Source organism: Chiloscyllium plagiosum, chromosome 37, assembly GCF_004010195.1.
Source record: "Chiloscyllium plagiosum isolate BGI_BamShark_2017 chromosome 37, ASM401019v2, whole genome shotgun sequence".
Taxonomy (NCBI): domain Eukaryota; kingdom Metazoa; phylum Chordata; class Chondrichthyes; order Orectolobiformes; family Hemiscylliidae; genus Chiloscyllium; species Chiloscyllium plagiosum.
The window spans coordinates 22467169-22484083 of NC_057746.1; the positions used below are offsets into that span (position 1 = coordinate 22467169).

The 16915-nt window shown below is 41.6% G+C and overlaps 1 protein-coding gene across 3 annotated transcripts in view; it reads left to right on the top strand.

Moving 5' to 3' along the window:
* Positions 1 to 451: 451 nt before the first annotated feature.
* LOC122541361 overlaps positions 452 to 16915 on the top strand; it is a 228588-nt gene continuing 212124 nt past the window's right edge. The window contains exons 1-4 of one of the 3 annotated variants that reach the window (XM_043678066.1): positions 452 to 1037; positions 4456 to 4620; positions 8265 to 8467; positions 15377 to 15517. In XM_043678066.1, the coding sequence (XP_043534001.1) occupies positions 531 to 1037; positions 4456 to 4620; positions 8265 to 8441 (849 nt within the window). In that variant the 5' untranslated portion in view covers positions 452 to 530 and the 3' untranslated portion in view covers positions 8442 to 8467; positions 15377 to 15517. Of the gene's footprint in view, positions 1038 to 4455; positions 4621 to 8264; positions 8468 to 10553; positions 12062 to 15376; positions 15518 to 16915 lie in introns of those variants that run through there. The other 2 variants (XM_043678064.1, XM_043678065.1) reach the window with 2 other exon arrangements.

The following is a 16915-nucleotide window of genomic DNA, read 5'->3' on the forward strand; positions in this document are numbered from 1 at the left end:
ACTCTAGGTCGAGAGGGCATTATGTCAGAATAAGGGGTCACTCATCTCAGGCAGAGATGTGGAGGAGTTCCTTCTCTCAGAGCGGAGTGGATCTGAGGAAATGTTCACCACAAAGGGCTGTGGAGGATGGCTAGTTAAGTATACTCAAAGCTGAGCTAAATTTATAATCAGGAAGATAATCAAGGGTTGTGGAGAGATGGAAGGAAAGTAGAATTGAGGTTTATCAGACCAGCCACGATTTCAATGAATAGTGGAGCAGACTTCACGGGCTGAAGTGTCTCCATCTGCTCGTACGATTTCCGGTTTTATTGAGGACGAATGAAGTAAAATTAAAGGTGCCTTTCGGGAAAGATGTGATGCTACCCCTTTCTGTCGTAAAGGAAATATTTTAAATTCGAATTGTAGGCGGTTCAGTAATTTGAACAGCCTCAAAAACTCTGGGTGGGTCGTCTCAGATCTGGTTATGAGCTGTTAGCGTTGGCTGCTGCTGAGTTAGCCGCATCCTTGGTTTAATTTTTTTGGTTGCAATTATGTGTTACATGGGGCTAACATCTACAAAATTAATTCTGTTCCTGAAAAACAGCAATTCAGGGACTTCAGCTATATGTTGGATAGTAGGAAGCTTAGTGCTTTATACATTGGAAGAGATCACAGAAAGGCAAATTCCATGTCCGTGTACTTCTGCAAACTCAAATTATGCGTATGCTTGTATGGTCTTCTCGATACCTGCAGTAGTATTGCTTCTCATTGCTATGATGTTTCAATGTAAAGAGAAATATGGAAACTTGGAGAGAGAAACTTGGAGAGAAAGCTTGAACTGGCGGAAGTTCGTCAAGGTCATTTCTGTCATTTTCTACAAATCAGTCAGCCTATCACTAATATGGATCGGTATTTTGTTTCTGGATGGTGATTATTATGCCTGTTCTAAAAAAATGGATAATGTGAAAGTGAACAGTACAATATGCTCCAAACTCAGCTGCGAATGGAATCCCAGTATTTTTTTACTTGAATACGGTCATCTTTGTGATTATTCGCGGGTGAGTACTTTCTACAATTTTCCTTCTAACAAGTGATTGTCTCGAAGTAATGTGTAACAGTAGCTTTCATTTCCATGGTATGATTAACATAACAAAACACCTAATTCGTTTCACAATTAGCAATCGGATCCAACTGGAGCATTAAGGTCTCTTTGGGGGAAATAATGTAGTAGATCGTCAGGGACATCTGTGCAGGTGCAGAAACGCACCTTTGGAGAGACAGTTCACTAAGACCTCCTGGACGTTTGGGGGAATAAGTTTCGAGACTGTATTGCTGGAAAAGGACAACAGGTCAGGTAGCATCCAAGGAACAGGAGAATCGAGTAGGAAAATTCCTGATGAAGGGCTCTGGCCCGAAACGTCGATTCCCTCGCTCCTTGGATGCTACCTGACCAGCTGTGTTTTTCCGGCAACACACTCTCGACTCTGATCTCCAGCATCTGCAGACCTCTCTTTCTCCGAGTTTGGGGGAATAAGACGGACACCAGAGTTGGAACCGCTGAGGGACTTAGATTCCATTAAGGGCTTCGTCATTTTTGCATATGTCAGGAAGGATCGAGTAAAGACTAAATACGGACCGGTCAGGTCATTCACTCCCAAGCAGTTCATGTTGGTCTTTATACTCCACTAAAGCCTCCTCATTTCTTTCCTGAACGAAATCACAGTCAAAGAAATGTTGAAAGAGACCATTCAGCCCATCGTCTCTACACCAACTCTTTGTGCATTTTAATCCAGCGCCGATTCTCCGTCTGCCGGGTTGAAAACCTACATGTTGTTTCTACAGAAAAAATCGTCACCCCTCTTGAATGCCAACACTTCCAGGCAGTGCATTCCACACCTTGAATTACTTGCTGTGCGAACGTACATATCCTCACCTTCTATTTGTGTCTTTTAGAAAGCACTAGATCTGTGTCGTTTGGTTCCTGATCCGTTTATGGTTGGGAACGGTTTCTCCGTGTACAGTCTGTCCGGACACCATGAGTCCGGTTACTTCAATCAAATCTGTTTTTATCTCTCTCCACACAAAGCAAAACAGTTCCAACTTCTCCACTATTTCTTTATAACTGAATCATCCCTTGAATCATTGTACCAAATCTCTTCCTTACACTCGCGATTGCAATCACATTCTTTCTTGAATGTGGCTTCAGGAAGTATATTCCAGCTGAGATCTTACCAGTATCTTATCTCCATTCATAATAACCTATTTGTTCTTGTACTCAATGCTGCTATTCGTAATCTAGAATACTGTAATCATTAGCAACATTTCTCTCTCTCTACCTGTCTTGACAACGTCTTTTTTGATTTGTGTCCATATAATACATGTCTGTCTTCTTCTGCATGCCTTTTAACAACAAAATCGATGTCTACTGATCACTACTCCACATCTTCCAGCTTGAAAATTTGTCCAAAATTTACCATACTCTCTGTTTCCTATTGCTCAATCCTTATTGCATTTATTGTCTACTGTGCCTTTTATTCTAAGAACTTTAACTATCCTCGCAAGTTTCTTATACAGTACTGTGTTGAACACCTTCTGGAAGTCCCTGTACATCATACATGCAGCCTCACCATCATCAAATATGATGTGATGCATTGGGTAGGAGAAATAAGGCAAGGGAATGCACGATGAGCATTAAGATTCTGGGAAGCACCAAGGATCACAGGGACCTTGCTTTGCGGGTCCACCAGTTCCTTATTGCAAGTGGACAGGCAAATAAAGTGATTAAAAACACTTGCCTTCATTAGACGACAGCAGAGAGCTTATGCTAGAAATGGCTCAAGTATTGTGTGTTTTTTCAAGAATCCACATTATAGAAGAGACATGAAACCACTGGAGAGGGTGCAGAGGACATTTTCTAGGATATTAACTGGCTGCAGAGTTTTAGTAATGAAAAGAAACTGGGATTGCTTTCTTTGGAGCAGAGGAGACCAAGGGAAGACATGACTGAGGTGTATAAAATTATGAGGGGCACAGACAGGGTAGACAGGGAGGAACTTGTCCCTTTAGCAGAGGGATCAGTGACCAGAAGACATCGATTTAAGGCAAGGGGCGGAGGGCTAGGAAGGGATGTGGGGAGATGATTTTCACTCAGAAAGTGGCAGGAATCTGGAATTAACCGCCTGTAAGGGTTTAAGAGACTGTAGTCCTCATAACATTTAAGGAGTATTTAGATGAGTTCTTGCAAAGCCAAGGCATAAAAGGCTTTGGAACAAGTGCTGAAAAAATGAGATTAGAATAGTTGTTGTTTTTGAGCAACACTGACTTGATGGGCTGAAGGGCCTTTTTATGCTGTAGACGCCTATGACTCCAACTTTGTAAACATTACAAACAGCAAGTCTGTGTTCAGATGTGAATATCTTGAACTAACAGCAGCAAGTTGCAGTGGTACATCTCCTGGTTTCAATTCCAAATTTAAAAATAACAAAATATAGCAGCAAATTAACATCATCCACTTCACCTTCATTTCTAAGTACAACTTGTGTTTCATCAATATAATAAATACTTTCATTTAGGTGATAAACATGATTTCATTTTAAATTGAAAGTAACCATTCTTTCAAATACCCTGCTCAGAACAAATCATTTATGTCACCTACTTTTCTATTACTCACTTTCTCATACTTTCTTTATCACCCTCTCTCTAGATGGTATCCACATACATTCTGTTATTATACATACTGTCCTACAAGGTTTGTCTTCCGGCAACATTATGTTGTATACAGACGTACACATATTTGGTAGTACACACTCCACTGTTAGACACACGCATTCATTCATACAGATGTTCTATTCACGCAGCTAGACTGACAGAATCAATCAGATAAATCAAATTATCTCTGAGTTATACTCTGGCTGAAGTGAACTTCGGCTGAAAGTTGTACCAGGAGAAAGTGAGGTCTGCAGATGCTGGAGATCAAAGTTGAAACTTTATTGCTGGAACAGCACAGCAGGTCAGGCAGCATCCAGGGAACAGGAGATTCGACGTTTCGGGCACAGGCCCTTCTTCAGGAATGAGCAGAGAGTGTTCAGCAGGAGAAGATAAAAGGTAGGGAGGAGGGACTTGGAGGAGGGGCGTTGGAAATGTGATAGGTGGAAAGAGGTCAAGGTGAGGGTGATAGGTCGGAGTAGGACCTCTTTCCACCTATCACATTTCCAACGCCCCTCCTCCAAGTCCCTCCTCCCTACCTTTTATCTTCTCCTGCTGAACACTCTCTGCTCATTCCTGAAGAAGGGCCTGTGCCCGAAACGTCGAATCTCCTGTTCCCTGGATGCTGCCTGACCTGCTGTGCTGTTCCAGCAATAAAGTTTCAACTGAAAGTTGTACCACACAATAAGACTATTAAATCTCTACAACGGTACAGTTCTGTTTAAGTGTTGTTTAAAATATTTTATTAATTCTTCAATAATGGCTCAATAGCTTATCGGTGTCGGTATACTTACCACGTGGGTGGTTTTGGCGGGATTGGTTTTATTCTGCCCCCTTTGCCAACCTGACGAAGAGCATCAAACCAAACACAAATATCATATCAAGTTTATTAAAGAGACACAAGGACAAGGAGACACAAGGATTACGGAGACGTTGGTAAGTTGAACGGCTGAGACAATACAAACAGGTTGTGATATCATGAAGAAATTAATCTCTCCCCTCATTGATGTTGTATTAACTATGCAAAATAACTATGCAACTCACGTGGCGGGCCAGGTAAGTGTATTACGATATCAGCTGGTGAAATGATCATGCCCACATGTGAATAATAGTGAAAGTGACAAAGTCAGCTATAATTAACCATCAAAAATGTTTAAAATAAATTTTCCAGTTTTTTTTAACATGGGAGTGATTAGCTAGTAATGAATTATTGCTAACATTTGGTTGTTACAAATGTTAACTTGAATGAATGGGTGGATTAATTAGTCAAACAAATAGATATAAACGGTTATAATATGGTTGGGTTATGGCGATGTTGCTCAAGATTAGCCAGTGATGGGAACTGAAAATGCAGGGGAATACAGTTTTGAGAAAGATCAAACAAAGGGGAAAGGGAGGTGAGGTGACTTTGCTGATTAAAGGAAACATTATTGCAATAGTGAGAAAGATCAATAACTCCAGTGAAGTGGAGTCTGTATGGGTGGAGTTTAGGAATACCAGGGACAGACAACTAGAATAAAAAGTTGCCAAATTTCCAAAAGCCTTGAATCTCTCCATCATTACAGAATGCTACAATACACGGGAGGTCATTTGACCAATTGAGTCTGCACCGCAAAAACTAACCCCAATTTCTTGCATTAGGTCCATAGCCTTGAATGTTATGCTACTTCAGTGGTGCTGAGGTTTCACAACTCATCTACCCTCCAAGGAAGTATAAAACGGACTCCCCCCACCCCTTGGGTGAAAAGAAAATCATCAAATCCCCTCTTAAACTCTTTGGCTTTTAATTGAAAATTGCTTCTCTTGTTGTGATCCTTAGACTGAGGGTAAAGCTGCTATTTATTCAAACTATCCATGCCTCTCTCATTCAATTTCCCCTCAAACATCTCTGCTCCAAAGAAAAGGACCTGAGCTTATTCAATTTTACTTCATATCTAAAATCCTTCATCCCACACAACATCTTGGTGCATCTCCTTTGCAATCTCTCCAGTGCAATCACAGCCTTCCTATAGTATGGCAACCAGAACTGCAGACAGTGTGATTTGGAGATGCCAGTGTTGGACTGGGGTGTACAAAGTTAAAAATCACATAACACCAGATTATAATCCAACAGGTTTAATTGAAATCACTAGCTTTTGGAGTGCTGCTCCTTCATCAGGTGGTTGTAGAGTATAAGACTGAATGACACAGCTGTGAATTTTTAACTGCAGACAGTGTGTACCTCACATTTATCAGGGTTCAATTCCATCTGCCACTGATGTAGCCATCTGGCTAATCCATTTATATTCTCCCATAACCTAACACTGTCCTCCTTACTGTCAACCATGCAGCCCCAATCTTTGTGTCATCCACAAATTTGCTTACCATCCCTCCGACTTTCTCATCGACATCATTTATCAATATCTCAACTAATAAGGAGTCTAGAACTGATCCCTGTGTTGAATCATTGCACTGGGTTCCAGTTGCATAAATAACCTTCTGCCATCATCCTCTGTCTTGTGTCAATAAGTCAGTTTTGAATCCATCATGTCAAGTTACCTTGGACCCCATGAGCTTTTACCTTCTTTATAAGTTTCCCATGTGGAATATTGCAAAGATATTGTTGAAGTAGATATAAACTGCATCAACTGCATGGTCATCCAAACTTCATCCAAACACGTGGTCACCGCCTCAAAAAACACCACTAGATTTGTCAGACATGGACTTTCCCTGACAAAAGCCATGCTGACATTCTATGATCAAGTTTTAACCTCTAAATAAAGAGATTACTTCTCCTCTTCACTATATTAGACTCACTATTCTATGGTTGACTTGTTTATCTCTACCACCTTTCTTGTAAAATTGGCATCACGTTAGATGTCCTCCAGCTCTGTGGCACCTTCCCCCTGGCTGCAGATGATTTAAAAATTTGGGTCAGGGTGGCTAAAACTTTCTCATCATCTCCTACTGCGGGTCTGAGATACAACAGGTCCAGATATCGGAATATGTGCCCTTTTAAACTTGCTGAATCCTCCAATATCTCCTCGCTTCTTCTACAAGCTCACTCAAGAACTTTGCAATCCAAACCCTCCTTTTCTTTGCAGACCAACTTCCTATTTTTCAAAACAAACATGAAAAGTAATGTGTTGTGGTTGCTATCACTAACATGCTGTCCCACTGTCACCTCGAACACCTGCCTGGCTTCATTCCCTGGAACTTGGTCCGGCAGTTCACTGTCTCTTGTTTAACTATCTTTTTGTTGGTATAGAAGGAAGCATTGACCCACTTATAAAACCAAGAGGCTTTAAAAAAGATTGAGTTCATTGGAATTAGGACTACCTTTCCGCTGGTTGGAGTCAGATCTGGCAAATAGGAAGATGATTGTGGGTTTTGGAAATCAGTCAACTCCAGTCCAAAGCACCTCTGCAGGATTTCCTTAGGGTAGTGTCCTGCTTTATGTTCAAACAGACCTACTTTTCATAATTGAATGTTTTCCAAGCCTTGCCTCAATGATGTCCTGACACCAGATCCAAAGAGGCACCTTAACTCTCTGAATGAGTACCATAGCTACCTGAATAGTATTCTCTGAGAGCAGTACTACTCATCTTTGACTAAATCTCCATCCTACAGTTTCCACATTCCAAGGACTCCATTGGACACAGCTGATCATTTAAATGACCAGCTGTCTGTGAGAACCACATATAAGCAAACTACAGACTGACTCCTTGAAATGTTGCCACTAGTTTTAAAACATAGATTTCCTGATGTTCAGCTATTTTCACTCGAATGGAGATGATCTCCATCATGATGAATATCTGGACCTTTTTCACTCTCTCTTTCTCAACCTCACTTTCTTTCACTATCTCCCTCATACTCTATGTCAGCGACAATATGAGCATCTTATCAGAGAGGAACCACCTAACAGTCACAGAACTTTGATCAGTGGTCAAGAAGACATCACAATTTTCAAGAAGGAGGAAATTGGGAGGCATTCTGAAGTAGCAGTGGGGCACTAGATATTTTGTTTACCTTACCTGATGCTGGAGGTCTGAAGTAAAGAAAGGTTGAATTAAAGATACCTATCTCATGCCATCATACAAGGTAAGAAAGAAAGGAGGGTTTGGAAAATCTGGCACATCCTATGTGATCAATTGTTGTTGATCAGAACAATAGATTAGCCAAGCTGACTGTTAATCGGGATTTTTTTGCATGAAATTGGCTTCTTTCAATGCTGACCTTCCAGATTGACAGGCTAGTTAACCAATCGGCTCAGGCTCCACGACAGGCATGGATAAACAATATTATGTAGATGCTATATTTAAAGGAAAGTCACACATTTTTGCCATATATGAACCAAAAAGAATTGTCACCATGTCATATATTATATCAGCTCAGAGTTACATGCTAAGGAAGAAATGTACCTGCAAAAGGTTTGCTGACTAAAAATGTTATAATACTAGCTATTGATGGAATTTGTACACCTATATAATTGTGCAGAGTGATTTTAAATTAAGTTTTGATACATGATTTGTTTATCATTGGTGTTGTTTATAAACTACACATTCACCATCTGTATGCTGTACTTGGAAATGATTTCGCAGCCAAGTTCGAGCACTAACGAAGACAATGTAATATCATTACTGAAATCAAGACTGCCAACACCTTTTACTGCAACTATCAAGACTGTTTCAGATAAAGACGAATCTACCATTGAAGTGAACTACACAGTGAGAGAAAATACGACTGACGAGTCTCAGCAGGAAGCTGAAGGATCTTGAAATGAATCATCGAAATAATATGATTGGTAAGTTAGTTGTGCCTACCATTGCCAGGAGTTCACACAAGTGCACAATTCAGAAAAGACTACTTACCAAAATCGTGAGCATTCTGAAATGGAAAATCAATTCAGAAACAAAAACAAAATGAATGAGGAATATTTAAACCCTTTCTGAATATGATAGGGAAATCTAAATGATTACAATTTCTTTAAAGACTAGACAAACAGAAATATCAAATGACTCTGCTTGAGCATAATAAATGATGTCAATTGTATTCTTAAAGCAGCTAAAAATAATTTGACCCATGAATGTTGAATATAGGATTTAAGACAGGATTCTTAGCAGAATGGAGGAACAGAGGGATCTGGGTGTGCAAGTACATAGATCCCTCAAAGTTGCCACCCACGTGAATCGGGTTTTAAAGAAAGCATATGGTGTTTTGGCTTTCAGTTACAGGGGTATTGAGTTTAAGAGCCACGAGGTTTTGCTGCAGCTCTGCAAGTCGCTAGTGAGGCCACACTTGGAATATTGTGTGCAATTCTGGTCGCCCTACTATAGGAAAGATACAGAGGCTTTGGAGAGGGTGCAAAGAAGATTTACCAGGATGCTGATTGGACTGGAGGGCTTGTTGTGTGCAGAAAGGTTGAATAAGCTCAGACTTTTCTCTCTGGAGAGAAGGAGGAAAAGAGGAGACCTGATCAAGGTGTACAAAATAATGAGAGGCATGGATAGAGTCCAATTGCCATAGACTTTTCCCCAGGGCAGGATTGACTGGTATGAGAAGTCATAGTTTGAAGATATTAGGAGGAAGTTACAAAGGAGACATCAGAGGTAGGTTCTTTATACAGAGAGTTGTGAATGCATGGAATGCATTGCCAGTTGAGGTGGTGGAAGCGAAGTCATTGGGGACATTTAAGTGACTGCTGGAAATGCACATGGATAGCAGTGAGTTGAGGGGTGCGTAGGTTAAGTTACTATATTTTACATTAGGATTAAGTCTCGGCATAACAACTTGAGCCGAAGGGCCTGTTTTGTGCTGTACATTGCTATGTTCTATGTTCTATGAATGGAAGGGTGGTGAGCGTTAAAAAGGAAGTATTTTGAACTTGTTGGCTGAACCAGAAGTATCTGTGCAGAAAACAAAAATAGTTAATGCTTCAGAGTGACAATCTTTTACTTTAGAACCTTTTTGAGAAGTATTAGAACTTAAACAAATTTAGAGCCAAGGAAAAGGGAGGATGAGAGAGGAGAACAATGTGGAGAAGGAGACGGTGAAATGTAGAAATGGATGATAGTTAAAGCCTTTCCAGGATGTGCTGATAATTGTCTTTCGACTAACTAATCTCTAACTTGCTGTTTCTGTTGTGCTTTCTCGAATAGTAGAGTCATTTTTTTTTTAGTTTTCCCAGATATGTAAATAGAAATGTAATAAAAAGGGTTGAGGTTAATTATGAACCAAAGTGCACAAAAGCAGGGAGCACACCTGAGGACGTATCTGTCTTTACTGATGAAGATGTTGCCCAAATATTAGTGAAAGAGTTGAGATACTGGATAAACTAAAAATTGATAAAAGGTAAGTTTGGATAATATTCATCCAAGGGGCTGGCACAGTGTCTCAGTGATTAGCGCTGCTGTTTTTCAGAAACAGGGATTCGGGTTTGATTCCACCCTCAGACGATTGTCTACGTGAGTTTGAATTTGTTGTCTGAATCAGGCATGGAAGTATCTGTGGAGAAAACAAAAATAGAGTTAGGATGGAGTGTGCACGTCCTCCACACCTCTACATGGGTTTCCTCCACAGTCAAATATTGTGCAGGTTAAGTGGATTGTCCATGCTAAATTGTCCAAAATGTTCAGGGACGCACAGGTTAAGTGGATTTTCCATGGTGTATGTTGGGTTATAGGGATAGGGCAGTGGGGTGAGTCCAGATGGGATGCCGTTCGGAGGGGTCAGTGTGGACTTGACGGATTGAATGGCCTGCTTCCACACTGTAAGGATTCTATGAACAACAATTTGAAAGAATGAATGTATAAAATGAACCTGTAAAATGAAGATATGCAAAGAACTGAAGAAGGCAACTGTTTATGCAAATGTCTTAAATACTCTTTCAGCTTTGAAACAATGATGAAGCTGCAATGATGAAAAAAAATGAAGTTCAGAATGTGAAATCTGAACAACTGTTCAGAAACAGAACAGGACAATCTATATTTGAGTTGCAACAGCGTCTCTTCTCTTGACAGAGTTTTGAATTATAAATGTTGGAAATAGAAAATTGTCTGAAAGCCTCACAAAAGTTTAATTTTACATCTTGAAGCAGACAGTAATTCCTGCATGAGAATTTGACAGATTGTGATGATCAAGATCGACTTGGAAATTTAATTGGGCAATGGGGGAATTATTATGTGGATTGCATGTTGTAAGATCATTTTTAGGATGTTAACATGTTGATAGATGATCGGGGAAATGGGCAGTAACGGATTGGATAGTGGGAGGTGACGTTGAGCAGCTGGGTATCTGTGGTAATTTCAAGGTATAACCTCTGATTTTGATGTGGTTGTTTTTAAGTTGAAGACGAAAAGTAAAGTCTGAGAAGAATGGGAAACCTGTTTTAAAATCTAAGAAACAGTGTGTTTTTACATGTCAAAAAAGCCTGCCTTATTTTTGTGATTCTTCTCCCATGGTAAAGAAAAATAGAAAGTATTGAATTAATACTTCACCCATGACCTCTAATTCCATTAATTGTCTTCTTTTTCATCCTTAATCTTTCCAACCTCTGATTACCCTGTTTATTATTTCTAGACTACTATGTTTATATTCCAGTTAGCTTTCAATCTCTACTCATGACTTTTTGGTGTCTTCATTATTTTCTTTCTCATCAGCTCCAACTCCTCACAGACCGCGTTAGGGAACTGGAGCTGGAGTTGGATGAACTGAGCATTATTGGAGAGGCTGAAAGGGTGATAGATAGAAGCTACAGGGACGTAGTTACGCCAGCAATCAGAGATAGCTGGATAACAGTTAAAGGTGGGAAGGGGAGGAAGCAGACAGTGCAGGGATCTCCTGTGGTCGTTCCCCTCAACAATAAGTATACAGCTTTGGATACTGTTGGGGTGGATGGCCTAGCAGCTGTAAGCTGCAGTGACAAGGTCTCTGGCACAAGGTCTGGCTCTGAGGCTCAGAAGGGAAAGGGGGAGAGGAGGAGAGCGCTAGTTATAGGAGACTGTATAGTTAGAGGGACAAACAGGCAGTTCTGTGGACATGAGCGAGTCTCTCGGATGGTTTGTTGCCTCCCGGGTACCAGTGTCTGAGACGTCTCGGACCGTGTCTTCAGAATCCTTAAGGGAGAGGGTGTGCAGCCAGAAGTCGTGGTGCTCATTGGCACCAACGACATAGGGAGGAAGAGGCGTGGGAAGGTCATTCAGAAGCTCAGGGAGTTAGGTTGGAAGCTAAAAGCTAGGAGAGACAGAGTCGTCATCTCTGGGTTGTTGTCGGTGCCACGTGACAGTGAGGCTCGGAATAGAGAGAGAGTGCAGTTGAACACGTGTCTGCAAGGATGGTGTGGGGGGAGGGCTTCAGGTATTTGGACAATTGGACTGCATTCTGGGGAAGGTGGGACCTGTACAAGCAGGACGGGTTGCACCTGAACTAGAAGGGCACCAGTATCCTGGGAGGTAGGTTTGCTAGCACTCTTCGCGGAGGGGGGGGGCTTAAACTAATTTGGCAGGGGAATGGATCCAGACTTATAGTTCAGCAAGTAGGTTAGCTGTTTTTCAGAATGTCCAAGAATGAAGGGAGGCTGTGGAGAAGGTAGCACTGAAAGGGAATACTTGCGGACACTGAGATGGGTTCAAGTGTGTGTACTTCAATGCAAGGATTAACAGAAATAAGGTGGGTGAACTTAAGGTGTGGATCGGTACTTGGGACTACGATGTTGTGGCCATCATGGAAACGTGGATAGAAGAGGGACAGGAATGGTTGTTGGAGGTTCCTGGTTACATATGTTTCAGTAAGAGTAGAGAGAGTGGTAAAAAAGGAGGGGGGGTGGCATTGCTAATTAGAAATGGTATAACGGCTGCAGAAAGGCAATTCGAGGGGGATCTGCCCTTGGAGGTAGTATGATGAAGTAAACTTGCAGCTATTGAGTGAAGTTAACTTCACCTTGCAAAACATGAGTATATACGTATAATGATATTTTCTGAATGGTTGTTGGAGGTTCCTGGTTACAAATGTTTCAGTAAGAGTAGGGAGAGTCGTAAAAAAAGGAGGGGGTGTGGCATTGCTAATTAGAAGTTGTTTCACGGCTGCAGAAAGGCAATTCGAGGGGAATTTGCCCTTGGAGGTAGTATGGAGGTAGAAAGGAGCAGTCACCTTGTTGGGTGTTTACTATAGGTCCCCCAATAGCAGCAGAGATGTGGAGAAACAGATTGGGAAACAGATTTTGGAAAAGTGCAGAAGCCACAGGGTAGTAGTCATGGGCGATTTCAACTTCCCAAATATTGATTTGAAGCTCTTTAGATCAAGTAAATTGGACGGGGTGGTGTTTGTGCAGTGTGTCCAGGAAGCTTTTCTAACTCAGTATGTAGATCGTCCGACCAGAGGGGAGGCCATATTGGATTTGGTACTTGGTAACGAACCGGGACAAGTGATGGGCTTGTTAGTGGTTGGGCATTTTGGTGATGGTGACCACAATTCTGTGACTTTCTCCTTGGTTATGGAGAGAGATAGGTGTGTGCAACAGGGTAGGTTTTACAATTGGGGAAGGGTAAATACGATGCTGCAAGACAGGAGCTGAGGAGCATAAGTTGGGAGCATCGGATGTCAGGAAAGGATATCGTTGAAATGTGGAACTTTTTCAAGGAACAGATACGACGTGTCCTTGATATGTATGTATCTGTCAGACAGGAAAGAGATAGTCGTGTGAGGGAACCTTGGTTGACGAGGGAGGTTGAATGTCTTGTAAAGAGGAAGAAGGAGGCTTACATAAGGTTGAGGAAGCAAGGTTCAGATAGAGTGTTGGAGGGATACTGGATAGCCAGGAGGAAGCTGAGAAAGGGAGTAGGAGAGCTAAGAGAGGGCATTAAAAATCTTTGGCAGGTGGTATCAAGGATAACCCCAAGGCCTTTTATGCATATGTGAAAAACATGAGAATGACGCGAACGAGGGTAGGTTCGATCAAGGACAGTAGTGGGAGACTGTGTATTGAGTCGGAAGAGATAGGAGGGTCTTGAATGAGTACTTTTCTTCAGTATTTACAAATGAGAGGGACCATATTGTTGAAGAGGAGAGTATGAAACGGACTGGTAAGCTAGAGGAGATACTTGTTAGGAAGGAAGATGTGTTGGGCATTTTAAAAAACTTGAGGATAGACAAGTCCCCCGGGCCTGACGGGATATATCCTAGGATTATGTGGGAAGCAAGAGAGGAAATTGCAGAGCCATTGGCAATGATCTTTTCGTCTTCACTGTCAACCGGGGTGGTACCAGGGGACTGGAGAGTGCCAAATGTTGTGCCCCTGTTCAAAAAAAGGGAATAGGGATAACCCCGGGAATTATAGGCCAGACAGTCTTACTTCGATGGTAGACAAAGTAATGGAAATGGTACTGAGGGATAGGATTTATGAGTATCTGGAAAGACATGCTTGATTCGGGACACCCAGCACGGATTTGTTAAGGGTAGGTCTTGCCTTACAAGTCTTATTAAATATTTTGAGGAGGTGACCAAGCAGGTGGATGAAGGTAGAGCAGTGGATGTAGTGTACCTGGTTTTTAGTAAGGTATTTGATAAGGTTCCTCATGGTAGGCTCATGCAGAAAGTCAGGATGCATGGGATAGTAGGAAATTTGGCCAGTTGAATAGAGATGTGGAAAACCGGTCGAGGTCAGAGAGTGGTGGTAGATGGTAAATATTCAGCCTGGAGCCCAGTTACAAGTGGAGTTCCGCAGGGATCAGTTCTGGGTCCTCTGCTGTTCGTAATTTTTATTAATGACTTGGATGAGGGAGCCGAGGGGTGGGTCAGTAAATTTGCACCTCACTTTAGGAAAGGTGTGGAAGCTTTGGAGAGGGTGCAGAGGAGATTTACCAGGATGTTGCCTGGAATGGAGAATAGGTCGTACGAGGATAGGTTGAGAGTGCTAGACCTTTTCTCATTGGAAAGGCGGAGGATGAGGGGTTACTTGATAGAGGTTTATAAGATGATCAGGGAAATAGATAGAGTAGACAGTCAGAGACTTTTTCCCTGGGTACAACAGAGTGTTACAATGGGACATAAATTCAAGGTGAAGGGTGGAAAGTATGGGGAGGATGTCAGGGCTAGGTTCTTTACCCAGAAAGTGATGGGGACATGGAATGCGCTGCCTGTGGGAGTGGCAGACTCAGAATCATTGGTGACCTTTAAGCGGCAATTGGATAGGTACATGGATAGGTGCTTAAGCTAGGACAAATGTTCGGCACAACATCGTGGGCTGAAGGGCCTGTTCTGTGCTGTATTGTTCCAAGTTCTAACCCTGAACTTTAAATATCTGGATGTCTCTCCCTCATATTATCAATGTGACACCTGTCATACACAACTCAGCTATTTATCTATCTGTTTCAACATTCAGAGGGTACATGCTGTGCATGCCCTAGCTTCCTCTGACTGTATACCTCAACTCTACCCAAACCATCTCTTTAAAGAAAGCTATTATTTATGAGTTTACTCGGTTGGTGAGAAGGCTGGTTTGTGATATAGGGTCACACAACAAATGTATGTTAACTTTGCATACTCATCCGAGAGGACCATTATGGTTTTACAAATGCCATCTCTCTCCTTGCCGAGGTATGCCAGCCTCAGCTTAAACCACCACCTGTTGTCTCTCCCTGATGAGAGAGCAACCTTCTGGTCCTCTGTGAGTGTGCAACTTTATCTATTTACCAATTATTTCTTTCATGCTAACAAGGAATGGCAGCAGATGCTGAGGCTGGCAAGAATGCAAGAAACCAGGCGCCAGGGCAATCACAAACAATGACATCATAGAGTCTACTGGATATGCTTAAACTCCCTGCATATGCTGGAGAGATAATGCTAAAGCAATCTTCAGTAGACATCGTTATGCATTTAATTAATATTTAAGCCATTTGTTCATTTGAAACCAGTGTCTGGAAATTATTTCTTCACAAAGTCAGAGATTGGTTATTCAGAAGTCTGGCTAGGAGCCATTGGAGTGACTATTGGAGATCTTCAATGGTTTAATTTTAATGTTGCATGTACAAAAGTAGAAAGGCCACTTTAGTTCAGGTGCCTGTCCCCGCTATCATAACAATTATTGTAAAAACCCACCTGATTTCTGCTAATTTACGAATTTCTGTTTATGGAAAGAAATGTGCTACCCTTTGGCCTTTGTGTGACTCCAAAGCCACTGCAATGTGGTTGACTCTGAACTGTCCTCCGGATAGTTCAGGATGGGTAATAAATGCTGAACAAGCCAGTGAAGCCCATATTCTGTGAATGAATATTTTAAAAAATCTATCACTTACTCTTCTGTTGATTCAAAAAGTTGGGAAATTTGATTGCAAATGAAGTGGCATCAGGTACTGTGTACAATATGAGAACTGGCAGCCAGCAAATATGTGTGGAGCAGTGACCACTGTTTGTCAGAGAGGCCTTCTGCTTGGGGACAAATATGATTGGTTCTCAAGCAGCTTAAGAGCTTATGAATATGACCACGTTCTGTCAACGCCGCCAGACGTCTGAAAAAGGTCTCATGTCACTCTGTCTTAGCAATACAAAATGCCAAAAGCCTAAAGAAAGCCCATTTATTTTTCCCCCACTCAATTGCTTTGAAACAATAAGACAAAGTTTTGTAAGTTGTGAACTATTTGCACTGTGCCTCCTGCAAGCAAGTGCAAAGAACCTGGAAAAGAGGAATCGTGGCGCAGCAGGTCCTGGAAAGCCAAAAGAGGACCATCTCAAAGAACTCAACGGACAGGACTATTGAACTATCTTCCCAACTATTCTCTCCACTCATAACACTGATTTAGTTTTGTGTCTGTATGTGTCTATCTGGACATTTGTGGAGGAGAAATTTTCCAACGGGGTTAGAGTTTTCACTGCTAGAGTTATGGGTCACTTGTTCATGTGAAGACAGGTAAATTGGGTCATTTTTATAATGTTTTGCAACTGATGTGACAACTCCAGAAATAAAGCTGAAAAATGTGTTGCTAGAAAAGCGCAACAGGTCAGGCAGCATCCAAGGAGCAGGAGAACCGACGTTTCGGGCATAAGCCTTTCTTCAAGAATTTTCAGTTCTCATATTATACACAGTACCTGGTGCCACTTCATTTGCAATTAAATTTCCCGATTTTTTGAATCAACAAAAGAGTAAGTGGAAGATTTTTTTAAAGATATTCATTCACAGAATATGGGCTTCACTGGCTTGTTCAGCATTTATTACCCATCCTGAACTATCCAGAGGACAGTTCAGAGTCAACCACATTGC